This window comes from Mirounga angustirostris, unplaced genomic scaffold, assembly GCF_029215605.1.
Source record: "Mirounga angustirostris isolate CCGP_5_RB_7025 unplaced genomic scaffold, mMirAng1.0.hap1 SCAF_9, whole genome shotgun sequence".
NCBI lineage: Eukaryota > Metazoa > Chordata > Mammalia > Carnivora > Phocidae > Mirounga > Mirounga angustirostris.
In genome coordinates, this window is record NW_026991717.1 from 59,203,099 (window position 1) to 59,227,177 (window position 24,079).

The 24,079-nt window shown below is 41.9% G+C and overlaps 1 protein-coding gene across 4 annotated transcripts in view; it reads left to right on the forward strand.

Moving 5' to 3' along the window:
- SPG11 (SPG11 vesicle trafficking associated, spatacsin) overlaps positions 1 to 24,079 on the forward strand; it is an 82,152-nt gene that overhangs the window by 53,918 nt on the left and 4,155 nt on the right. For 3 of the 4 annotated variants that reach the window (XM_045900169.2, XM_045900170.2, XM_064570529.1), the window contains 8 exons: positions 10,080 to 10,242; positions 12,041 to 12,255; positions 12,706 to 13,453; positions 19,844 to 19,983; positions 20,880 to 21,078; positions 21,496 to 21,633; positions 22,565 to 22,698; positions 23,427 to 23,534. In XM_045900169.2, the coding sequence (XP_045756125.2) occupies positions 10,080 to 10,242; positions 12,041 to 12,255; positions 12,706 to 13,453; positions 19,844 to 19,983; positions 20,880 to 21,078; positions 21,496 to 21,633; positions 22,565 to 22,698; positions 23,427 to 23,534 (1,845 nt within the window). Of the gene's footprint in view, positions 1 to 10,079; positions 10,243 to 12,040; positions 12,256 to 12,705; positions 13,454 to 19,843; positions 19,984 to 20,879; positions 21,079 to 21,495; positions 21,634 to 22,526; positions 22,699 to 23,426; positions 23,535 to 24,079 lie in introns of those variants that run through there. The other variant, XR_010405026.1, reaches the window with a different exon arrangement.

Sequence of the window (24,079 nt, forward strand, 5' to 3'; positions counted from 1 at the left end):
TGGCCAACAGACACATGAAAGAGTGCTCCACATCATTTGGCATCAGGGAAATACAAATCAAAACCTCAATGAGATACCACCTCACACTAGTCAGAATGGCTAAAATGAACAAGTCAGGAAATGACAGATGTTGGCAAGGATGAAGAGAAAGGGGAACCCTCTTACACTGTTGGTAGGAATGCAAGCTGGTGCAGCCACTCTGGAAAACAGTATGGAGGTTCCTCAGAAGATTGAAAATAGAGCTATCATACAACCCAACAATTACACTCCTGCATATTTACCCCAAAGATACAAATGTAATGATCCTAAGGGGCACATGCACCCCGATGTTTATAGCAGCAATGTCCACAATAGCCAAGCTATGGAAAGAGTGCAGATGTCCATCGACAGATGAATAGATAAAGAAGATGTGGTATGTATATTCAGTGGAATACTACTCAGCCTTCAAAAGTGAAATCTTGCCATTTGCAGTGACGTGGTTGGAACTAGAGAGTATTCTACTAAGCAAAATAAGTCAATCAGAGAAAGACAATTGTCATATGATCTCACTCATATTAAGAAACAAAACAGAGGATCATAGGGGAAGAGAGGAAAAAATAAAACAAGATGAAACCAGAGAGGGAGACAAACCATAAGAGACTTTTTTTTTTTTTTAAGATTTTATTTATTTGGGAGAGAGAGAATGAGAGAGAGAGCACATGAGAGGGGGGAGGGTCAGAGGGAGAAGCAGACTCCCTGTCGAGCAGGGAGCCCGATGCGGGACTCGATCCAGGGACTCCAGGATCATGACCTGAGCCGAAGGCAGCCGCTTAACCAACTGAGCCACCCAGGCGCCCCCATAAGAGACTCTTAATCATAGGAAAGAACCTGAGGGTTGCTGGACGGGAGGTGGGCGGAGGGATGGAGTAACTGGGTGATGGGCATTAAGGAGGGCCACATGATGTAATGAGCACTGGGTATTATATAAGACTGATGAGTCACTGACCTCTACCTCTGAAACTAATAATACATTATATGTTAATTAATTGAATTTAAATAAAAATTAAAAGAAAAAAAAATGAGGATAACGTTTCCTCCTGGGAGGGAGATTGTAGGGATGTGATGTCATCCAGGAGGGGTAATCTAAGCTACTAGTAGAGTTCCATTTGTTCACCTTGTATATTCAGCATCAAAATTGTTTTTATTTTTCCTTAAACAGTGTAGTTTTATTTTATGCATGCTTTTGCATATATGATCTTTTCCACAATAAAAATAACTTTTAAAATGAAAAAAAAATTTCATTTTATGTATATGCCACATTTTGCTATCCATTCCTCTATCCATGAATATTTGGGTCGCTTCCACATTTTAATTATGCTACTGTGAACATGGTATACAAATAATCTCTTCGAGATCCTGCCTTCAGTTCTTTTGGGTATTCCTCCCCGAAGTGGAATTGCTGGATGATATGGTAACTCTAGCTTTAATATTTTGAGGACCTGTCATACTGCTTTCTGTAGAGGCCGTACCGTTTCACCTTGCCACAACAGTATCCAAGGTTCCAGTCTCTCCACATCCTCCTCAACACTTGTTTTGTTTTTAAGTAAGCTCTACACCCAGTGTGGAGACCCCAAGATCAAGAGTTGCATGCTCTACCGACTCAGCCAGCCAGGCACCCCATGGTTTTCTGTCTTTTTGATAGTAGTTATCCTAATGGGTATGAGGTAGTGTCTCATAGTAGTTTTGATTTGCGTTTTCCTAATGATTAATGATGTTGAGCATCTTCTCATGCTTATTGGCCATTTGTATATAGTCTTTGAAGAAATGTCTATTTAAGCCCTTTGCCCATTTTTGAATTTTGTTGTTTATTTTGTTATTGTTGTTAGGAATTTTGTATATTATTGAAGTAATCCCCATTGACATATTAATCATATATAATTTGCACATAATTTCTCCCACTCTTTGGGCTGCCTTTTTACTGATGATAGTGTCTTTAGATGCACAATTTTTTTAAATGTTCATGAAGTTCAATTTGCCTATTTTTTTCCCTTGTTCCTTGTGCCTTTGGTGTCCTATCCAAGAAGTTATTGCCAAACCTAGTGTTGTGAAGCTTTTGTCCTGTGTTTTCTTCTAAGAGTTTTTATTGCGTTAGGTCTCATATTTCGGTTCTTAGCCCATTTTGAGTTAATTTTTGTGTATGTGTTAGGTAAGGGTCCAGCTTCATTCTTTTGCATGTGGAAATTCAGTCTTCCTAGCACCATTTGTTGAAAATATTGTCCTTTCCTCATTGAATAGTCTTGGCACCCTTGTCAAAAATCATTAGACCATATATGTGAGGGTGTATTTCTGGACTTTCTGTTCTATTAGTCTTTATGTCTCTATGCCAATGGTACATGTTTAATTACTACAGCATTGTAGTAAGTTTTGAAATCAGGGAACATGAGTTTTTCTTTTTCAAGATTATTTTGGCTATTGAGGGTCCCTTAAGATCCCAAATGGTTTTAGGATAGGTTTTCCTATTTCTGTAAAAACACATCATTGGGATTTTGATAGGGATTGTGTTGAATTCAAAGATCGCTTTGGATAGTATTGTTTTAACAACATTAAGGCTTCCAACCTATGAAATTGGAAGTTGCATTTATTTATGTCTTTAATTTCAGCAGTATTTTGTAATTTTTACTGTACAAGTCTTTTACTTCTTTGATTAATTCCTAAGTAATTTATTCTTTTTGATGCTTTTGGAAATGGAATTATTTCCTTTATGGTTTGTTCAGTGTTTGTGTATAGAAATGCAACTGATTTTTGTGTGTTGACTCTCTATCCTGCTACTTTACTGAATTCATTTATTGAATGTGTGTGTGTGTGTGCGTGTGTAATCATTAGGGTTTTCTACATATAGGATCATATCATCTGCAGAAATAATTTTATTTCTTTTCTAAACTGGGTGCTCCTTTTTTTTTTTTTCCCTTGCCTAAAGGCTCTGGCTAGAACTTTCAATACTGTGTGGAATAGAAGTGTTGAAAACAGACATCCTTGCCTTCTTAATCTGAGAAGAATGGTTTCAGTCCTTCACCATTGAGTAAAATGTTCACTCTGGCTTTTATTATGTAGGATAGTTTTTCTATTCCCAATTTGTTGAGTTTTTTTTTTTTTAACCTTGAAATAGTATTGAATTTTGTCAAATACTTTTTTTTTTACATCAATTGAAATAATCATGTGGGTTTTTTTTCTTACGTTCTGTTGATGTGATATATCCATTGATTTATTTTATTTTATTTTTTTGTATGTTGTAGCATCCTTGCATCCTAGGGAATAAATCACATTTGATAATGGTGAATAATCCTTTTAATATGCTGCTGAATTCAGTTTGCCAGTATTCTGTTGAGGATTTTTACATCAGTGTTCATAAGAGATACTGGTCTATAGTTTTCTTATAGTGTCTTCATCTCTTTAGTATCCAGATTATGCTGGTTTCATAAAATGAGTTTGGAGGAGTTCCCTCCTCTTCAGTAATTTGGGAAAGTTTGAGAAAGGTTGGTCGTAGTTCTTTAAATGTTTTTAGAATTCACCACTGAAGCCATCCTGTCCAGGGCTTTTCTTTGTGGGGAGATTTTTGATTTCTGAGTCAGTCTCCTTACTAGCTATAGGTCTATTAACATTATCTATTTATTTGTGATTTAGTCTTGGTAGGTTTTACGTTTCAAGGAATTTGCCCATTTCATAAGTTACCCACTTTTTGGCATGCAGTTGTTCATAGTACTCTCTTATAATCCCTTTTATTTCTGTGGAATGGGTAGTAATGGCCCTACGAAAATTGCTGATTTTAGTAATTTGACACTTCTCTCTTTATAAAAACGTGTTAATTTCCATGATTTTGTGAATTTTCAGTTTTCCTTTTGATAATGATGACTTCTAATTTTATCCCATTGTAGTCAGAAGAAATATTTTGTATATCTGTCTTTTAAAATCTATTGAAACTTATGGCTTAACATATGGTCTCTCCTGGAAAATATCTCATGTGCACTTGAGAAGAATGTGTTTTCTATTGTTCTTGGGTAGAACATTCTTTATATGTCTGTTAATCCATTCAGTTTATTGTGTTAAGTCCTCTATTTTCTTATCTCTGTCTCATTCTATCCATTATTGTGAGTGCGGTATTGAAGTCTTCAACTGTTATTGTAGAACTTTCTATTTCTCCCTTCAATTCCATCAGCTTTTGCTTTTGATCATCTGTCATTACGTATGTGAATGTTTAAATCTTTTTTTTTTTTAATTTTTATTTATTCATTTGAGAGAGAATGAGATAGAGAGAGCATGAGAGGGGGGAGGGTCAGAGGGAGAAGCAGACTCCCTGCCGAGCAGGGAGCCCAATGCGGGACTCGATCCTGGGACTCCAGGATCATGACCTGAGCCGAAGGCAGTCACCCAACCAACTGAGCCACCCAGGCACCCCATATGTAAATGTTTATAATTGCTATATTTTCTTGCTGTATTGAACGTTTTATTAGTATCTAATCTCTGTCTCTTACAAGAGACAAAGTTTAATGTTTATTTTGTCTGATACTATTATAGCCACCCTTGCTTTTCTTTGTTACTATTTGCATGGAGTACTTCTTTCCATCCTTCCACTTTCAACCTGTTTATGTCTTTGGATCTCAAGTGAGTCTCTTGTAGACAGCACATAGTTGGATCATGTGTTTTTGGCTATCCTGCTAATCTCGGTCTTTTAATTGGAGAGCTTAATCCATTTACATTTGAAGTAATTACTGACCAGGAAGAACTTGCTTCTGCCATTGTGCTGTTGGTTTTCTTTATACCTTGTAGCTTTTTTGTTTCTCATTTCCCACATTACTGTTTTCTTTTGTGTTTAGTTGATTTTTTGTAGTGACATGTTTAAATTCCTTTCTCATTTCATTTTGTGCTTATCCTATAGCTGTTTTATTTTTGGTTACCATGAATTTATGCCAGCTTAACTTCAATAACATATGAAAAGTGCTCCTTTGCAGCTCTGACCTCACACCTTTTAGTTGTTGATGTCACCAGATTACATCTTTATACATTATGTGCCCCAAAACATAAATAATTCTTTTCAGGGCATTAGTCTCTTAAATTATGAAGAAAACAAGATTTGGGGTTACAAACCAAAGTTACAGTAATACCAGCTTTTATACTAATAACTGCTTTTTTTTCTTTATATGCATTAGTCTCTTAAATCACATGGAAAACAGAAACCCAGTGCTCCAGTAATACTGGCTTTTTTTTTTTTTTAAGAGTTTATTTATTTATTTGACAGAAAGTGACACAGTGAGAGAGGGAACACAAGCAGGGGGAGCGGGAGAGGGAGAAGCAGGCTTCCCACGGAGCAGGGAGCCCGATGCAGGGCTCGATCCCAGAACCCTGGGATCATTACCTGAGCCGAAGGCACACACTTAACAATTGAGCCACCCAGGCGCCCCACTAATACTGGCTTTTATAACTGCCCATGTATTTACGTTTATTGAGCTCTTTATTTCTGCATATGGCTTTGAGGTACCGTCTAGTGTCCTTTCATTTTACCTTACAGACTTCTTGGCAAGGCCAGTCTACTGGTCAGACCCCCTCAGCTTTTGTTTCCCTGGGAATGTCTTAATTTTCCCCTCACTTTTGAAGGATAGTTCCGCTGGATATAGGACTCTTGATGACAGTATTTTTCTTTGAGCACTTTAAATATATCAGCCCACTGTCTTCTGGCCTCCGAAGTTCTTGAGGGTCCCTTGTATTTGATCTGCCACTTCTCTCCTATTGCTTCCAAATTTCTTTTTTTGTTCTTTATCTTAAGCAAGTTTGATTATAATGTATCTCATTATGGGTTTCTTTCAGTTCATCTCGCTTAGAGTTTGTTGAACTTCTTAGATGTTTATATTTTGTTTATATTCATGTCTTTCATCAAGTTTGGGAAGCTTTCAGCCATTATTTCTTCAAATATTTTCTCTACTCCTTTCTTCTTCTGGGACTTACATGATACTTATGTTAGTCCACTTGATAATGTCCCATAGGTCTCTTAGGGCTCCGTTTGCTTTTCTTCAGTCTTCTTCTTTCTCTTCCTCAAACTTGATGATTTCCATTGTCCTGCTTCTAAATTTGCTGATTTTTAATTCTGCGTGCTCACATCTGCCTTTCAATCCCTCTAGTAAATTTGTTATTTTAATTTTACTTTCATTGTTATTTTACTTTTCAGCTCTAGAATTTTGTTTTTTTTAGGTTTTTCTCTTTGTTGATATTTCCATTTTGTTCACACATTGTTTTCTTGACTTTCTCTACATCTTCTTTAGTTAAAACAGTTGTTTTAAAATCTGTCTAGTTAATAAAAGAAAAAAAAGAAAAAAAATCTGTGTCTAGTGTATCTGTCATTAGGTCTGTTTTAGGAACAGTTTCTGTCATTTTTTTTTCCTCTTTGAATGAGGCCTATTTTCCTGTTTCTTTGTATACCTTGTGATTCTCTGTTGAACTCTGGACATTTGGATCTAATAATGTGGTGACCCTGGAAATCAGATTCTCCCACTTCCCCAGGGCTTGTAGTTTTTGTTATTGTTTTTGTTATTTTTGGGTTTTGGATGGTCAAAAGTCATTTCTGTGCCAAGGATTGGCATGAAGTGTAAACCTAAGGTCTTCTCAGGTTTTTTCTGAGCCTTTCCCTGCATATACAGAGTCACTTTCTAATTTTCCTCATATATGCAGTTGTTTTTAATTGTCCTAATCTTTAATGTTTGGCTCCCAAGAGGGAAAAAAGCAGAAAATGAAGGGAGTGGGGAGGAAAAGGCTGCCAGTTCTTTATTTTTTAAATTTTTTTTTAAAGATTTTATTTATTTGAGAGAGAGAGAAAGCAAGAGAGCACAAGCCAGAGGGAGAGGCAGAGGGAGAAGCAGGTTCCCCGCTGAGCAGGGAGCCCGATGTGGGACTTGATGCCAGAACCCTGGGATCATGACCTGAGCCGAAGGCAGACGCTTAACCAACTGAGCCACCCAGGCGACCTGGTGCCAGCCCTTTAAATCTCTGGAAGTCTGTTCAGTTGGAGGGGGAGGGGCTGGCACCGGTGGGTGAGGTGAAACATTGTAATGGCGGCCCACCTCCTTGCCTGCACCTCTATGGTCGGAAACAACAGAGCACCAATTTTTGATATTTGGAGGATAGGTACCTTTTTGTCCCTGCAACTTCTACAAGCCTTGTGCAAGCTGCCGCAGAAACATGTACATGCCCAGCTGCCTCCCATGTGGCTAAGGGTGGGGAGTGGGTAGCCAGCACTGCTAAGGACAGAAATTGAACAAGATTATCAGCAATTTACTTTCCATTAGGTCTTCCTCTGGAACTGAAAAGCCTTCAACAGACTCTAGAGTTCCAAAATAATTGCATTGAACAGATCTTGCCAGTGCAGTTGTCTAAGTGAGGAGACAGATCCTGGTACTTTATACTCTGCACCAACGCCCGCCCCCCCATCCCCACGTTTTTAAAAGGAATTTATTTTTTAGAATAGTTTTAGTTAATCACAAATTTAAGAGGAAAGTTTAGAGCTTTCCCATATATCCCCTGCTCCCACACATTTAGAGTCTCACCATTATCAGTATCACTCACCAGAACAGTCCATTTGTTACCAAGGATGAACCTATAGTGACACATCATAATCACCCCAAATCCATTGTTTACCTTCGGGTTTACTCTTGGTGTTGTACATTCTTTAGGTATACATTTGGAGAAATGTATAACTGCATACATGCATTGTTATAATAGTGTCCTACAAAGTACTAAAATATCTTCTGTTTTCTACCTATTTATCCCTTCCCACTCCCAACCCCAGGCAACCACTGATCTTTTTACTATCTCCAGTTTTGCCTTTTCCAGAATGTGGTATAAATTGGAATTATATGGAACATAGACTTTTCAGACTGGCTTCTTCCACTTAGCGATATGTATTTAAGTTTCCTCCCTGTCTTTTCATGGCTTAATAGCTCATTTCTTTTTAGTGTTTTCTTCCGACTTTTGGCACTTAAGAATACAGCTGCTCTAGGGGCGCCTGGGTGGCTCAGTCGTTAAGCATCTGCCTTCGGCTCAGGTCATGATCCCAGGGTCCTGGGATCGAGCCCCACATCGGGCTCCCTGCTCAGCGGGAAACTGCTTCTCCCTCTCCCACTCCCCCTGCTTGTGTTCCCTCTCTCGCTGTCTCTCTCTCTCTCAAATAAATAAATAAAATCTTAAAAAAAGAATACAGCTTCTTTAAACATCTTTGTGCACATTTTTGTGTGGATGTAAATTTTTAACTCCTTTGGGTAAATACCAAGGAGCACAGCTGCTGGATCAAGTGGTCGAAGTATGTTTAGTTTTTTAAGAAACCATCAAACTGTCTTCCAAGGTGGCTGTATCACCTGCATTCCCACCAGCAATGTCTGAGAGTTCTTGTGGATCCACATCCTTGCTGGCCTGTGGTGTTGTCAGTGTTCCAAAGTCTGGCCATTCTAATAGGTATGTTGCAGTATGTCATTGTGTTAATTTGCATATGATGTGGAGCATCTTTTTACATGTTTACTTGCCCTCTGTATATCTTCTTTGGTGAGGTAGCTGTTAAGGTCTTCAGCCTTTTTTTTTTTTTTTCTTTTTTGTTTTTTTTTCCTTTTTTTTTATTTATTTATTTGAGAGAGAGAGAATGAGAGAGAGCGAGTACATGAGAGGGGGGAGGGTCAGAGGGAGAAGCAGACTCCCCGCTGAGCAGGGAGCCCGATGCGGGACTTGATCCCAGGACTCCAGGATCATGACCTGAGCTGAAGGCAGTCGCTTAACCAACTGAGCCACCCAGGCGCCCCCAGCCTTTTTTTTTTTTTAAGTAAACTCTGTGCCCAGCATGGGGCTCAAACTCACAACCCCAAGATCAGGACTTGCATGCTGTACCTACTGAGCCAGCCAGGCACCCCCAGCCTATTTTTTAAGAGTTGTGTGGGTTTTTTGCCACTTAAAGAGTTCTTTGTGTATTTTGGATAACAGTCCATTATCAGATGTGTCTTTCACAAATATTTTCTCTCAGTCTGTTGCTAGTCTTATTCTCTTGAGATTTTGTTTTGTAGAGCAGAAGATTTTAATTTTAATAAAATCAATCTGGTCAATTATTTTTTCATGGATTATGTCTTTGATGTTGTATTGTTGTATCTAAAAAGGAATCACCATATCCAAGGTCATCTGGGTTTTCTCTTATATTATCCCTTAGGAGTTTTATAGTTTTTCATTGTATATTTAGGTCCTCCCAGATGTCTTACTCCTTCCTGACTGCCCCTGCTCCAGCTTGTCCCTGTGGAGGGACAGTGTACCTCTTCCATCCTTGCCTCCGCCCTTTACTTGATGTATGTTTTTCGTTCGACCAGTTCCATCACCTGCCTGCTGTAGACCCTCTGCTGCAAGCAACAGGAGTAGGTAAACAAGTAAATAAAGATGAAGAACTCATGCTCTAATTCACGCTAATGCAGCCTGCCTCTTGGGGTCATCTTCCTATTAATATTGCTAGCATTTGATTGTAGTGACATGGATCCAGGCTTCTTAATCAAGATCCTCCCCTAACGGTAGTAGAAACTACAAGCAAATGGGCAGAATACGTTGGGCAATGTTAAATCTTTCTAAGAGGCCTTGATAGATGAATTTCAGATCTTCTGGACTCCAGGGCAGGCCTACATCCCTCTGTAAAGCTGTTAAGTGAAACATGTCAGGTTAATGTCACAGCAACTCACAGGGGTATTTGTTGGGCAGTCGCTAACTTGAGGGTATCTGCATCCGTTCACTCCAGAGTTGGCATTCAGTCTTTAGGTCTCTTGTTCATCCTTGACTTCGACACACACAGCTCTCTCCAGGAGGACGTCCCACAAAGAGACAAACCACAGAACTGCCACGGAGGGCTTCTTTTTGCCACTCCTCCGAGGCAGGCTTCCAATTCCTGCCATTTGGAAAGGACCTGAATAAGCGTTCCCCTTTGTGATAGGAGATGACTCTCGATGGTATCTTGGCTTTCTTAGCTCTTCCCAAATTTGGAGGTTTTGATTTGCTGTTCCTGTGAAACCGGCTTTCCTGACCCCCTCTTCTTTCCCTAGGTTGAAACGGCAGCCACAAGGGTCCATGCTACCATCCCTGCCCTGTGGCTGAAGGAGCAGGTGTGTTTCCTTCTGAAGCTTATGCTGCAGCAGTGTGGGACCCAGTATGAACTGGGGAAGCTTTTACAGCTCTTTGTTGGAATAGAAAAGCTCTTCTTTGATGGTAAGATAGTCCTTACAGTTAAGTTGTTGTTAAGAAATTAGCTTCCTTAATCTTGAAAAATATTTTAGAAGGGCAGTCAGGAAATGAAAACGCATATGATATATAACATTACATTTACAGCCCCTAATGAGGTATGAAGAAGAGGTTGCGGGAAACGTCAGTCATGGTTAAAGCATTGAAAACAGCACAACTGGGTATAATCTCGAAATAATACAACTGTCTACTCCTTCTGAGGACTTGTCAGCTGCATTTCCCCCTGACTAGTCTCCACCCCGTCACTGTCATTCTTTTTTCTGACAAGTAGCCTTAACATGTCATCATTGCTCAGGGTCACAAACTCTGTTTCAGGAATGACTAATCCATTTTGAAGGTTTCAAGAACAGAATGATACTTATTTTTTGTGGATTCCTCCAGACACTGGCAGTCTCTAAGGTTGTTGCTGATCGAGTGAAACCAATTATTGCCTTACCTTCTTTTCGACTTGATAATTTCAAGTTTTTGTTGCATGATTATGTTGTTGTTTTATACTAGATCCTGACGTTTTCACTACTAGGGTTATTTTATCACATTTAAACTCACAGATACTCACCTGGAGAGCTCATATCTGCACAGAACATGACCGAACGCTGGGCTCAGTGCCTGTGGTGCAGGCTGGCAGGGCTGAAGACTGGGAACAAAGAGGGATGTTTCCAAAACGCAGTGTCTGTAAAAGGGGACTTGTCCGTTACTCTGTAGACCAAATAGTAGGTCCTTTTAACATACAGGTGTTTTCACTGATCTGTAGTAATTTTAATTTTTTTCAGAAATGAACTTCCTGTTTTCTTGCCAGAGTTACTGTGTCCTTGAAAAATTATAAGGCTTGTCTATGTTGTTAACCATTACACTGCTTTTATTCTTAAAATTTTTTTGTTTTTATAGAACATTTGTGTTCTCTGTGTGTATAACATGCATGTGCCTAGAGAAAAGAAGTTGTTTTTCTAAAAACCTGGGTTTTATATGCTGTCAACAAAGAAACCCAGCATCCCCCTACTGGTGGATATTGTGCAGGGTGTCTCCCTGTCCCCAGAACTACCGAAATCACACCACAGCCCAGCAGGTGCCACTGGGAATAGGCTCCTATAGAATGTTTTTCATGCCCCTCCTTGGTTTTGGCTCATCCACATCGGACTCTGTGCTCAGCACAGAGTCTGCTTAAGACTCTTTCTGCCCCTCCGCTTTGCTCCATGCTCTCTCTTTCAAATTAATACATAAATCTTAAAGAAAAGAAAAAAGCAGAGAAGAACAAGAGCTCAGCTGGGTCTCCCTGGTTTAAGTAGTTGTCCAAAGGAGCAAGTGATGCTCCATTCTGAATATGATGTGCTCTGTTAAGGCACTTGGCTATTGACCACCTGCAGTTTGAGCTGTCCTGCTGGTTCTGTGTCTTCATCCACATGATGTCTGCACTGAGTGAGCAAGTGAACAGTCATAAAAACAAATTTGTTCAGGGTTGGAGAAAAAGTCCAGAAAGAGATGGGATCGGCCTGAATGAATGGCCAGATCTTCCCAAGGTTGACTGAGTTGCTACTACATAGCAGACCACCAACATCTGCCCTGAGCTGTGTAGATTGAGCCCCTATGCGAATCTTGAATAGTTCTTACATATAGGAGATGGCTTATGGTTTCATCTGCTAGCCAGCCAGAGTAGAAAAATAGGTTTTGTGTTCTCTTTAATCGCATTATTGTGTTAAACAGACATACTTTCCCTCTGATGGCAGCATTTTACTGATTAAATGTTTTATACCTCTTCTCTTTGGCACAGGTCCAGATGTGAAGAAGCTCTGTGTTCTTAGCCAAATTTTAAAGGACACATCCATAGCCATTAATCATGGAATTATTAGCGGCTACAGCCTTGAGAATTTTCAGCATGAATGTAGATCTATTTTGGAAAAACTGGAGACAGAGGGACAGTTTGCTTTGGCCAGAAGGGTAGCAGAATTAGCAGAACTACCTGTGGACAACTTGGTTATTGAAGAGGTATCATTAGTCTTTTAAGTTATTTGAAATCTTAGCTTTTTGAGCTAGCATTAACCAGAATCAAATGAGAAATGTAATTTATAGGAGAAGAGGCTTTTTTACTTTTGATACACACATTACTTTCAGAAATGGATGAGCCCTAGGATGCCCATTAGCATAGAATGTGTGCTTGAAACCAAGGTTAGCTTACAGGATATGCCACAGCTCTTGTGCTTTGAATAGAATTAAATATAGGATGGCTTTGTCTTGAACCCCCTTCAATTAGATAAATTTAGAATTGCTATTCATAGTTTAACTTTCCAGATAAAATATCCAGGATCGTCTGTAGCCAAGTCTCATGTTCTCTGACTTGATTTGGCTTTAACAAGCCTGGCACACGTAGGGAGCATTAGCATTTATGATACTTCTTTATCCAGGAAAGGCTAAAAAGTGTTTTGTTAAATTTCGCAGATAACACGGGAAATGCAGACTTTAAAACACACTGGCCAGTGGTCCCTGAAACAAGCAAGAATTGACTTCTGGAAAAAATGTCATGCGAGTTTTCAGAAAAATTCCATTTCAAGCAGAGCAGCTTCTTCCTTTTTCTCAGCTCAGGCCCCGCAGGCGCCTGAGCCCCCAGCTGAGGAGGGCCGGAGCCGCGCGGGGGAGCGGCAGCTGCTGCTCACGCTGGCTGCACACTGGCTGGCTCAGGAGGGCCTGGGGCCTGTGGACGAGCTGGAGGAGCTGGAGAAGCAGATCTGGCTCTGCCGCATCACCCAGCACACCCTCAGAGAAAAACAGGAAACAGAGCCCAGGTTTTCGCAGCACATCTCAACTAGTGGGGAACTTTCCTTTGATAGCGTAGCCAGTAAGTTTTCACTCTCCATGTTGGCTGCTCTGAACACATCAAAATACTTGGAAATTAATGGCCTTCCATCCAAAGAGACTTGTGAGAACAGGCTGGATTGGCAGGGGCAGGAGTCACTGGACTTTCTGATTGGGCGCCTGTTGGATGATGGCTGTGTGCACGAAGCAAGTAGAGTATGTCGGTATTTTCATTTCTACAACCAAGATGTCGCCTTGGTGTTGCACTGCAGAGCACTGGCCTCAGGGGAAGCTAGTGTGGATGACCTGCGCCCAGAGATCCATGCTCTCCTACAAAGTGCCGAGCGGCTTGAGGAAGAAGAACCTGGCATTCCACTAAGGAAAGTCCAGAGCAGTAAGTGAAGGAGATCAAACTGCCCTGAGTCCTAAATGGAGCTGTTGGTACTCTTTCCCAGAAAGAAAGGGTCCCTTTTGGCCCACTAGTTATACAAGTCAAGGGTAGTCCATAAACTAGGTAATTAACCAGTCAATGAAATAGAAACTTACGTCTTTTAACTAGCTGTATATCAAAGTCAGAGGGAATCTATTTGACTTGTAGCTAGTTCATTAAAATTTACTCTATACCAGTAATCGTGTTTCCAATTGTACATTGATAGTATATAGAAATATGCTGATTTTTGTGTTAATCTTGTATCCTGCGACCTTGCTAAACTTGCTTATCCTAGGGGTTTTCTTACAGATTCCTCGGTATTTTCTACAGACGATACTATCTGTGAATAGAGATGGTTTTATATCTTCCTTTCCAATCTGAATGCCTGTTATTTCTTTGTCTTGCTTTATTGCACTAGCTAGGACTTCTGGTATGACATTGGATAGAAATGGTTAAGAGTGGACACACTTGCCTTGTTACTGATTTTAGGGAGAAAGCATTGTCTTTTTTTTTTTTTTTTCCCTGATTCAAGTATAATTAACATACAGTATAGTTTTAGGTGTACAGTGTGATTCAACATTTTTAAACATTACTCATTGCTCATCAGGGTAAGTGGACTCTTATGGCCTTCACCAGTTTCATCCGTCCCCCCACCCACCTCCCCTCTGGTAACTACCAGTTTGTTCTGTATAGTTAAGAGTCTGTTTTTTGTTTGTCTCTTTTTTTCTTTGTTCATTTGTTTCTTAAATTCCACATATGAGTGAAATTACATAGTATTTCTTTCTCTGACTGACTTCTTAGCATTATACCCTCTAAGTCCATCCATATTGTTGCAAGTGGCAAGATTTCATTCTTTCTTATGGCTGAGTAATATTTCACTGTCTATATATACCACATCTTGGTTCATCTACAAATGGACACTTGGGTTGGTTCCATATCCTGATTATTGTAAATAATGCTGCCGTAAACATAGGAGTGCATATATCTTTTCGAATTAGTGTTTTTGGTTCTTTGGGTAAATACCCAGTAGTGGAATTATTGGATCATAGGTTAGATCTATTTTTAATTTTTTGAGGAACCTCCATACGGTCTTCCACAGTGGCTGCACCAGCTTGCACACCACCAGGAGTGCACAAGGGTTCCTTTTCCTCACCAACACTTGTTATTTCTTGTGTTTTTTATTTTAGCCATTCTGACAGTTGTAAAGTGATTATCTCATTGTGGTTTTGGCTTGCATTTCCGTGATGATGAGCATCTTTTCATGTGTCTGTTGATGATGATGATGATGGTGATGATGAGCATCTTTTCATGTGTCTTTGGCCATCTGTATGTCTTTGGAAAAATGTCTGTTCATGTCTTGTATTTTTTTAGTTGGATTATTTGTGGTTTTTTGGTGTTGAGTTATAGAAGTTCTTTATATATTTTGGAGATTAACCCCTTATCAGATACATATTTGAAATATCTTCTCCCATTCAGCAGGCTGTCTTTTGTTGATGGTTTCATTTACTATGTAAAAGCTTTTTATTTTGGTGTAGTTTCAATAGTTTATTTTTTTATTATTATTTTTTTTAATAGTTTAATTTTGCTTTTTCTCCCTTGCCTGAGGAGACATTATGTAGAAAAATATTTCTACAGCTGATGTCAGAGAGATTACTGCCTATGTTTTATTCTAGGAATTTTATGGTTTCAGGTGTCACATTTAGATCTTTAATCCATTGTGAATTTATTTTTGTGTGTTGTGTAAGAAAGGGTCCAGTTTCATTCTTATGCATGTAGCTCTCCAGTTTTCCCAGCACCATTTGTTGAAGAGACTATCTTTGAAAGCATTCAGTCTTTCATAGTTAAGTATGATATTAGCTGTAGGTTTTTTGAAGATAGGCTTTGTCATGTTGAGGAAGTTCCCTTCTATTCATAGTTTGTGAGAGTTTTTTTTTATCATGAATCAATTGTTGAATTTTGTCATTTTTTCCCCACATCTATTGATATGATCATGTGGGTTTTTTCTTTAGACTATTAATTGATTACATTAGGTAGATTACATTAATTGAGTTTTAAAATATTAAACCAGCTTTGTCTTCTCAAGATAAATCCCATTTGGTCATAGTGCATTATTCTTTAGATACATTACTATAATCAGTTTTGTACTTGGAAAATTTTTACATTCATGTTCATGAGGAATATTGACCTGTACTTTTTTTTTGGACTGTCTTTGTCTGGTTTATGCATCTGGGTAATGCTGGTTTCATGAGCTGGAAAGCACTCCTTTCTCTACTGTTTTTGTTTTGTTTTGTTTTCTTTGGAAGACATTGTAATGGAATTGGTGTTATTTCCTCTTTAGCTGTTTAGTAGAATTTACTAGTAAAACTATCTGAACCTGGAGATTTATGTTTTGGAAGACTTTAAACTACAAATTTAATTTCTTTCTTAGTTATACAACTAATCAGGTTATCTTTTTCATCTCTGAAGAGTTTGGTAGTTTGTAGCTTTTGAGGAAACATTTTTTCCTGCCTTTTGGGTTATTTGAACATTTTTTAGTCTTCCATTTTAATTTATTCTGATTTTGACTATATATCTTTGCATAGTTTTTTCATTGGTTGCTTTATGGATTACATTAAACTTTCGTAACTTTTTACAGCCCACTTAAAAGCTGTATTTTACTACCTCCGCTGGAATGTAGAAACCTTACCACCTATAGGGTCGCTTCTTTTCCTTTATGTCCTACTTTTTTTTTTTTTAAGAGAGCACATGCTCATGTGCACAAGCTGGGGGGGTGGGGGCAGAGGGAGAGGCAGAGAATCTCAAGCGGACTCTGAGCCGAGCAGGGAGCGTGATGGGGGACTTGATCTCACAACCCTGAGATCATGATCTGAGCTTAAATTTAAGAGTCCTTTGCTTAGCTGACCTGAGCCACCCAGGTGCCCCTACTTGCCTTATATTACATCTCCATAACATTGAAAACCCCATCAAACAATGCTAGAATTTTTACTTTCAACCAAAAAAACATATTTTTAAAAACTCAAGAGAATAATTATAATTACACATTCTCTTAGTTTTTCTTCATCGTTTTTATTCATCTGAGAATGTCTATTTCACCTTCATTCCTGGAGGATGATTTTTGCTGGATATAGAAAATTCATTATTTTCTTTCAGTGCTTAAAACATATTGTAGAACTTCCTTTTGATCTTCATAGTATCTGGTGAATAATCTGCAAGTCATTTGAATCATCATTTCCCTTATCGATAATGCATTTTTCTCTGGTTGCTTTCATTTTTTTTCTACCTTTAGTCTTCAGTAGTTTGATTATACATTGACGGGCATGTATTTCTTTGGGTTTATCCTGTTTGGGGTTCACTGAACATTCTTGAATGTTTAGGTTTATGTGTTTCACCAAATTTCAGTAGTTTTCAGACATTATGTTTTCAAAGCACCATACTCGTAGTCCTCTCCTTCTGGGACTCCAGTGACCCAAATCACAGAACTTTTGTTACTGTCTCCAAGTCCTTTAGACTTTATTCCATTTTTATTTTCATTTTTTTTCTCTTTGTTGTTCAGATTGGATTTTTTTTTTTTCAGATTGGATAATTTCTGTTTGTCCACCTTCAATTTCACTGACTCTTCTGGTATTTGCATGCTGCTATTGAGTTTATTTTTGTGATTTTAAAATTTCAGTTATTTTTCCCTTCCAAAATTTCCATTTTATTCTTCTTTATACCTTCTGTTTCTTTGAGACTGTTTTTCGGTTTGTCTCAAGAACATTTATAATTGTTCGTTGTAACAATTTGTAAAAAAGTTGCCTACACTATCAGGTAATTTCAACAGTTACGTCATTTTAGTACTAGGTGTCATCTGTTGATTGTTTTTTCTCCTGTGAATTGAGATTTTCCTGCATTTTTGTATGCTGAGTAATTTTAAGTTGCATTCTGGACATTTTGATTAGTATGTTATGAGACTCTGGGTCTTGTTTAAATCTTATGAGGAATGGTGTTTTTTTAATTTTTTCAGCAGGCAGTTGACCTGGTTAGGTGTGGGCTACAAGTTCCAACCCACTCTCTGTAGACTGTGGTTCTATTATCAGTTCGGATTTCAAAGCCTTTGTGGTGCCATTCAGCTCCGAGGTATGTGTGTGCAACAGCCTGAGATCAGTCTGCAGCCCGGTAGGAGGCTGTGAATTAGGTGCTCAGGGTCTTGCTAGCTGACTAGGAGCAGATTTCCATATGTAAAGCCTGGGAGTGAGCCCTAGAGTTTATAAACAACTTTACTGCGTGGCTTTCTGACTCTCTCTCCCAAGTATTTTCTGGTTCCCTGAGGCTTCCCTTTTCAATCTTCTGGCCCAAAATTGGAGTCCTAGCTCCCCCATTCTGTCAGCACGTCCCTGACCACGCCCGCATCCTGGGCCAGCAGACAGGAGGGTAATGCGAAAGGAAACAAGGGCTCACTGCATTGTCTTGGGACCAGAACACCTCGAATCTAAAAATAAGGTTCCGCTCTGAGTTTGGGATCTTACCAGCTGCTGCCTCGGCCCCTCCCACCGCAGTCTGGGCGCTGCTTAGGAGCTGAAATGAGAGAGAAAGGGCATCAGGAGCTCCCTTTCCTGCTCCTGGACTAACGTCTGTCAGTCTTAGTGCTTGGTTTTGGGTTTCAGGCAGCATTGCATTCAGGCTAGAGGTTACTAGAGGGGAAAAGATGATAATCTGTGTCATTTAGTGCTGTCTGCTGTGTGCCGGGTTTTCCCGAGTCCAGTGGGTGAGCAGTGAATGGGGTAGTGAGCTGCTTCTCCCTGCCCTAGAACTGGAACCCCAATGAAGGATTTTAAGCAGGGAATTACACGGTCTGAGTTGCTATTTACTTCTTGGTCTTTAAAGCATATTTTTTAATGTGTAATATCTTAAATGCAGAAGTATTACATGCTTAGTGTAACAGATCACAGTACAGGAGTGCATAAAGTTCAAGGTGAAAGTCATCTACCCAGTCGACACCACCCCCACCACGTTCCCCCAAATAATGTCTTTTACGTGCTTGGTACATGTCACTTTCTCTGTGTGGGTTTACACATGTACATGTGCACATACACCCCTTTTATTTTTTACAAAAATGAAGTTATATCATTATTCTACATTTTTTCCTGTCAGTACACATATATTGACCTCATTCTTTTTAATGGCTGCAGAGTATTCTGTATGGATGTACTATTTAATGCTGTATTGATACACACTTAAATTATAATTTTACTCAAAATTTTATTACTTAACAGTACTTTATTGATACATACTTAAATTCTTCAATTTTGTTTTTGTTAGGAACAGTGTGACTCTTTTTTTTTTTTTTAAGATTTTTTTATTTTATTTATTTGACAGAGAGAGAGAGAGAGACAGCTAGAGAGGGAACACAAGCAGAGGGAGTGGGAGAGGGAGAAGCAGGCTCCTGGCCGAGCAGGGAGCCCGATGCGGGGCTCGATCCCAGGAGCCTGGGATCATGACCTGAGCCGAAGGCAGACGCTTAACGACTGAGCCACTCAGGCGCCCCAGGAACAGTGTGACTCTTTTCTACATTTTTTTCCCTAATAACCCTTTCTCAAATTAAGACCATTTTCTTCTGTTTTCAGCTGAGAGCTTTATTTTTTTAAAGATTTTATTTATTTATTTGACAGAGAGAGACAGCTAGAGAGGGAACACAAACAGGGGGAGTGGGAGAGGGAGAGCAGGGAGCCCGATGCGGGGCTCGATCCCAGGACTCTGGGATCATGACCTGAGCCGAAGGCAGACGCTGAATGACTGAGCCACCCAGGCACCCCTGTTTCTTTTTTAAAATCAGGAATGGATTTTAATTTTTTTTATCATGCCTTTCAGGCCTCTATCCAGATGAGCCTTGGTTTTTGTGATTGGCATTTTGGAAAGATTCTCCTGAGTCTGTGGGAGATTGACATGGAGAGAGGGGAGGGCCGGCCGCAGCCTCTCACACGCAAGGTCATGAACACTGTAATGGAGGCCGTGACCAGGGACGTGTTTCGGAGACACAGCTAGACCTGGTGACTCATGTGATATCAGAAGAAAGGGGAAGGGTGTGTGGAAGAGAGTTTAGCAGACATCTTTGGTGATGATCTAGAGTGTTCATTAGGTGGCTTGGAGTCTTCTGTAGCCTATGAGGCCTCTGAAGTAGCTGGAATTTCCTGGAAGATGGCGATGAAATAAGTTGAAGTGGGGTGTGGGCCCGATCAGAAGTGGGCCCAGATCCAGGGGGGAGTCGTGGGGGTGCAATGGAGGAAGCTGTGAGCAGAGAGCTAGTGTCATAGGGGGCTGGGGAGAGGCCTCCACTTGCCAGCTCAAAGCCCCCCTCAGACCTGTATCTGCTTCCAGCTTCAAGTTTGGATAGTGAAACGTTTGTGATGCTGCCCCCCTGTGATGAAGTGGTGACTAATCTGGAAACTCTGACAAGCAAATGCCTTCATGGGAAGAGCTACTGCCGGCAGGTCCTGTGTCTGTATGAACTTGCCAAGGTACGTGCCCAAGGGTGGGGTCCGCGGGGGAGCTAGTGGGGGAGCTGGAGCAGGAAGTTGGAGGTAGATTTTGGATTCTGCCAAGTTGGCCCTTCACATGATAATCATGATGTGGGAGCAGATCACTCATCGGGACGTTGGCCCCTGTAAATGCATCCCTGGGAATACTGGGGAGGATGCTAGGCCAAGTGCCGGGCCTTTTGAGTCCTGGCTGTGGCCCAGCCAGCCAGAAGCGAGGGCAAGACATTTCACACCTCCGGGTTCCTGGTTCTCCCTCTATACATGACGCGGTCCCTTCTGGCCCTGATAGCTTAGTTAGCTGCAGGATTGTTGGGGGACTTCTATGAGGGAGAGCCCAAAATAAGTTGTAAAATAAAATAAAATGGAATGTGAGGACTATAAAGACAGGAACCAGAGCAGCCAAGAATTGTTTGTGACTTCGTGCTGATTGAGGGGCAAAAATAATAGACTCTAAGAAGCAGAAGAGCACAAGAGAAATAATGCCAAGCACTAAGGCCCTTTGGAAGGGCTTCTCTGGAGATGGAGGGTTTTGCTGTGGCCATGGGAACGGTAGAGGAGGGGCTCTTGCCTTTTTATCCAACTTTCTTACATTTCATAACATTTAAAAAGCTCAGTGTTCAACAAGATGTTAAGTCACCTGATGGCTCGTGAAGACAAGCCTTTCTCTTGCTTGGCTTCAGCTCATTGGTGAAGTGAAAGGACGGACTAGAAAATGGTGCTTGCTGCTTCTAAGGTTCCTGCTCGGGGTGAGGGATCTTTAAGCTCAGCAAACAGAGGAGTCCGTCAGTCCACGTGGGATTTCAGAAAGGGCTGCCTTTCGCTGGCTTTTTCCGGGCTCCTCCCAGGAGCTTTGGCCGACTTTGCTTTCCTCTCAGGAGCTGGGCTGTCCCTACACAGACGTGGCCGCTCAGGACGGCGAGGCCGTGCTCCGGGCGGTTTTGGCCTCTCAGCGGCCTGACAGATGCAAGCGCGCCCAGACTTTCCTCAGCACCCAGGGCCTCGAGCCGGACACGGTGGCTGAACTTGTGGCTGAAGAGGTGACCCGGGAGCTGCTGACTCCATCGGAGGGAACAGGTGCCCTACCCGGCCGGCCTCCCCAGCCTCTCAGGGCACATTCTCAAGGTCCCAGCAGTAAGGAGTGGGGGGTTACGCTCCTGTGCCTCCTGCACGCTGCCCTCTGGCCTTGCCAGGTTGCACTTGTCGGGAGAACACGTGGCGTTGTCGTCATTGCTTTTCGTTTATTGCTTTACGATTATGCTTAGAGCAGCCGGGCCTTTCTCTGAGCTGGTGAACCCCTGCCGACCTGTGAGGTGACACTAGGCCAAGGAACGTGAGCTCAGCAGAGCAGGGAGCTGCCCTGGCGGCTCCCTCGGCATCCCCTTCCGGTGCCCGGACCTGGGCAGAGTGGGCCTCCCGGCCGGGGACTCTAACCTTGCTCTCAGCTCGCAAGGTTAAAGCCGCACCTTTCTCCCCATCTTTCTCTACGTACAGGACAGAAGCAGATGTTCACCCCAGCAGAGGAAAGCCAGACCTTTCTTCAGCTGACCACGCTGTGTCAAGACCGCACATTGGTGGGCATGAAGTTGTTGGACAAGATTTCCTCGGTTCCCCATGGGGAACTGTCTTGCAGTAAGTTCTTGGCCATTTTCTTACGTGCTTGGGGCCCACGGAGGTCTCCAAGAAGTCTCCTGGCGTTAGCCTTTCCAAAACTCCGTTTGGATCCTTGTTCCTGCTCTGGATCCCTGCCCCTCCAGCATGGTTAATAAGTTCCTGGTAGAGAGCCAGCAGTTCATTGAAGAAAATGTAGACAACAACGGTGGAAAAGCAGCCCTGACTGTAGAATCGCACAAAAAGACACCTGGTAACGTGCGGCGGTTAGCGGCTGCTGCTTCCCTCACCCTACAAAGTGGCGATCACCATCCCCATTTTCGGAGGAAACTGAAGCTCAGAGAAGTTGATTAACTTGTAGCTGTCATGTGGCGGAGGAGTTCCTGGAACCCAGACTCTGTGACTTCAAAGCCTGCTAGCTTTCCACAATATCTCGTTCATTCTAGGCATTTGGGAGTATGTGTCCCTCTGATCTTCTCCTATGCAAGTCTGTAGGCTTCAGTTTTTCAAAAGTGGCATTATCCTGTGTATACTGTTTGTAATTACTTTATGAACATGCTGTCATTAACATCTTTCCATGACCGTATTCTTCTACATATCCTTCTTAGTGGTTACACAGTATTTCTCATAGAATTAAAAATTTTTATACCCTAATTTGGGACCTTAAGATGGCTTCCAGTTTTCTCCTGTTTCAAACACTGTGACAAACATCCTTACAGGCGAGTTTATATGCCCATCCGTGATTATGTCCCTAAGATAAATTTCTGATTCAAAAGTATACCCATTTTTAAAGTTGTATGTGTATATTGCCAAATTCTACTTCAAAGCCAGTGAGGTCAAGGATCTCAGAGGACTGGTGGGGGGGCCTTCTCCAGACAGGCTGTCTGTATAGGCCCCTTCCCCCTCCTGCCCAGGTTCACAATCCTGTCTTACCACCGCCTCACCTCCCCAGCCACGGAGCTGCTGATCCTGGCCCATCACTGCTTCACGCTGACATGCCACATGGAGGGCATCATCCGGGTCCTGCAAGCTGCCCGGCTGCTCACGGACAAACACTTGGCCCCCAATGAAGAGTACGGGCTGATGGTATGTAAGCCCCTGACCTCCTACCCTCCTTTCTGAGGAAAGTTCTGAGAGAACAGATAGGCTGGCAGCCAGTTCAGAGCTGGTGAGGTCTTAGGGAATTTGCCCATCTGGATACCACTCCCTGCTTGGGTGGGCAGCTCAACCCTCTGCTCCAGGTTATGACTGCTGTCAAAATCCGAGATCGCTCCAGAGGATTTAGCAAATCACTCCAGTTTTAGCAAAACTTTTATCATGCTGTGTAGGTATGAAAGAGCCACTTAATAAGCATGTCATGAGTATCTTCCAAATCAACACTGCCATGCTCCAGGGCTGGCCTACCCGCTTGCCAGGGCAGTTAGTTTTCCTAGAGGGCTAAGTCAGCTGTATTTCCCCCCGAAACAAGGTTCAGTGTGATCTCTGAATTGAAATGAGCTGACGACTCATGCCCCTGGTGGCTGAGCAAGCCCCTGGGCACCGATGGCACGTCGGCACTTACAGTCATGTTTACACACGACAGAGGTGGCAACAGCCCCTGGTGTCCCAGTGACGAGCCTTTCTGAATCCTCCAGAGGAGGAGGCCCCCTGTTGGGTCCATGGGAAGGGAGCGAGGGAGTGAAGAATGGCAGCCTGGCATTAGCCCTTCTGCCCCCTGGAGCTTGGCATCTGGAAGCAACCAAACAGGAGGGTAGTGGCGGGCTGGCTCAGAGAACTCCAGCTGAGGCTGACACAGGCGGCCCTTGCCCTTTCAGGTGCGTCTCCTCACTGGCATGGGAAGGTACAACGAGATGACCTACATATTTGACTTGCTGCATAAAAAGCACTACTTTGAAGTGCTGATGAGGAAGAAGTTGGATCCGGTAGGTGTATGGTATTTTGAGCTCCAGGATGGCACATACTAGGGACATTTAGGAATCTCAGACTTCTCCGGAATCATCCTAATCAGGGTGGAGCCCCGGATATGGAGGGAGGGAATTAAAGAACTCCCTAGGACACGCCCTGGAAGCCGTAGCTTCAGGTTGGCTTCAGACAGCTAGCGAATATGCTGACAGCCGTTCAATGAGGAACAAAGGGAGTCAGTGCGCCTGCACCTCAGCCTCCGTCACCTGTCTGAATGCCGGCTCTGGCGGGGCAAGAACCCTTTCCGTGAGCTCAGTGGAAGTGGATTAAGCAGCTCAGAAGTGGAGAGTTTTCGGGGGACCATGAGAAAGCCTTAGGGAGTGAATGCCAAGGCCTGGGCCTGGAAGGCTGTGGAGCGATTTATAGTGATGACCCATAGGAAGGTCAGAAGCAAAAGAGGCTTGGGAGCAAAGACCAGACTTGCCCGGCCTTCAGGCTCTGTCTGTCTTCAGCATGCTGTGTGACACCAGGCATGTCATTTACAGAGCCTCTGTTTCCAAGTCAT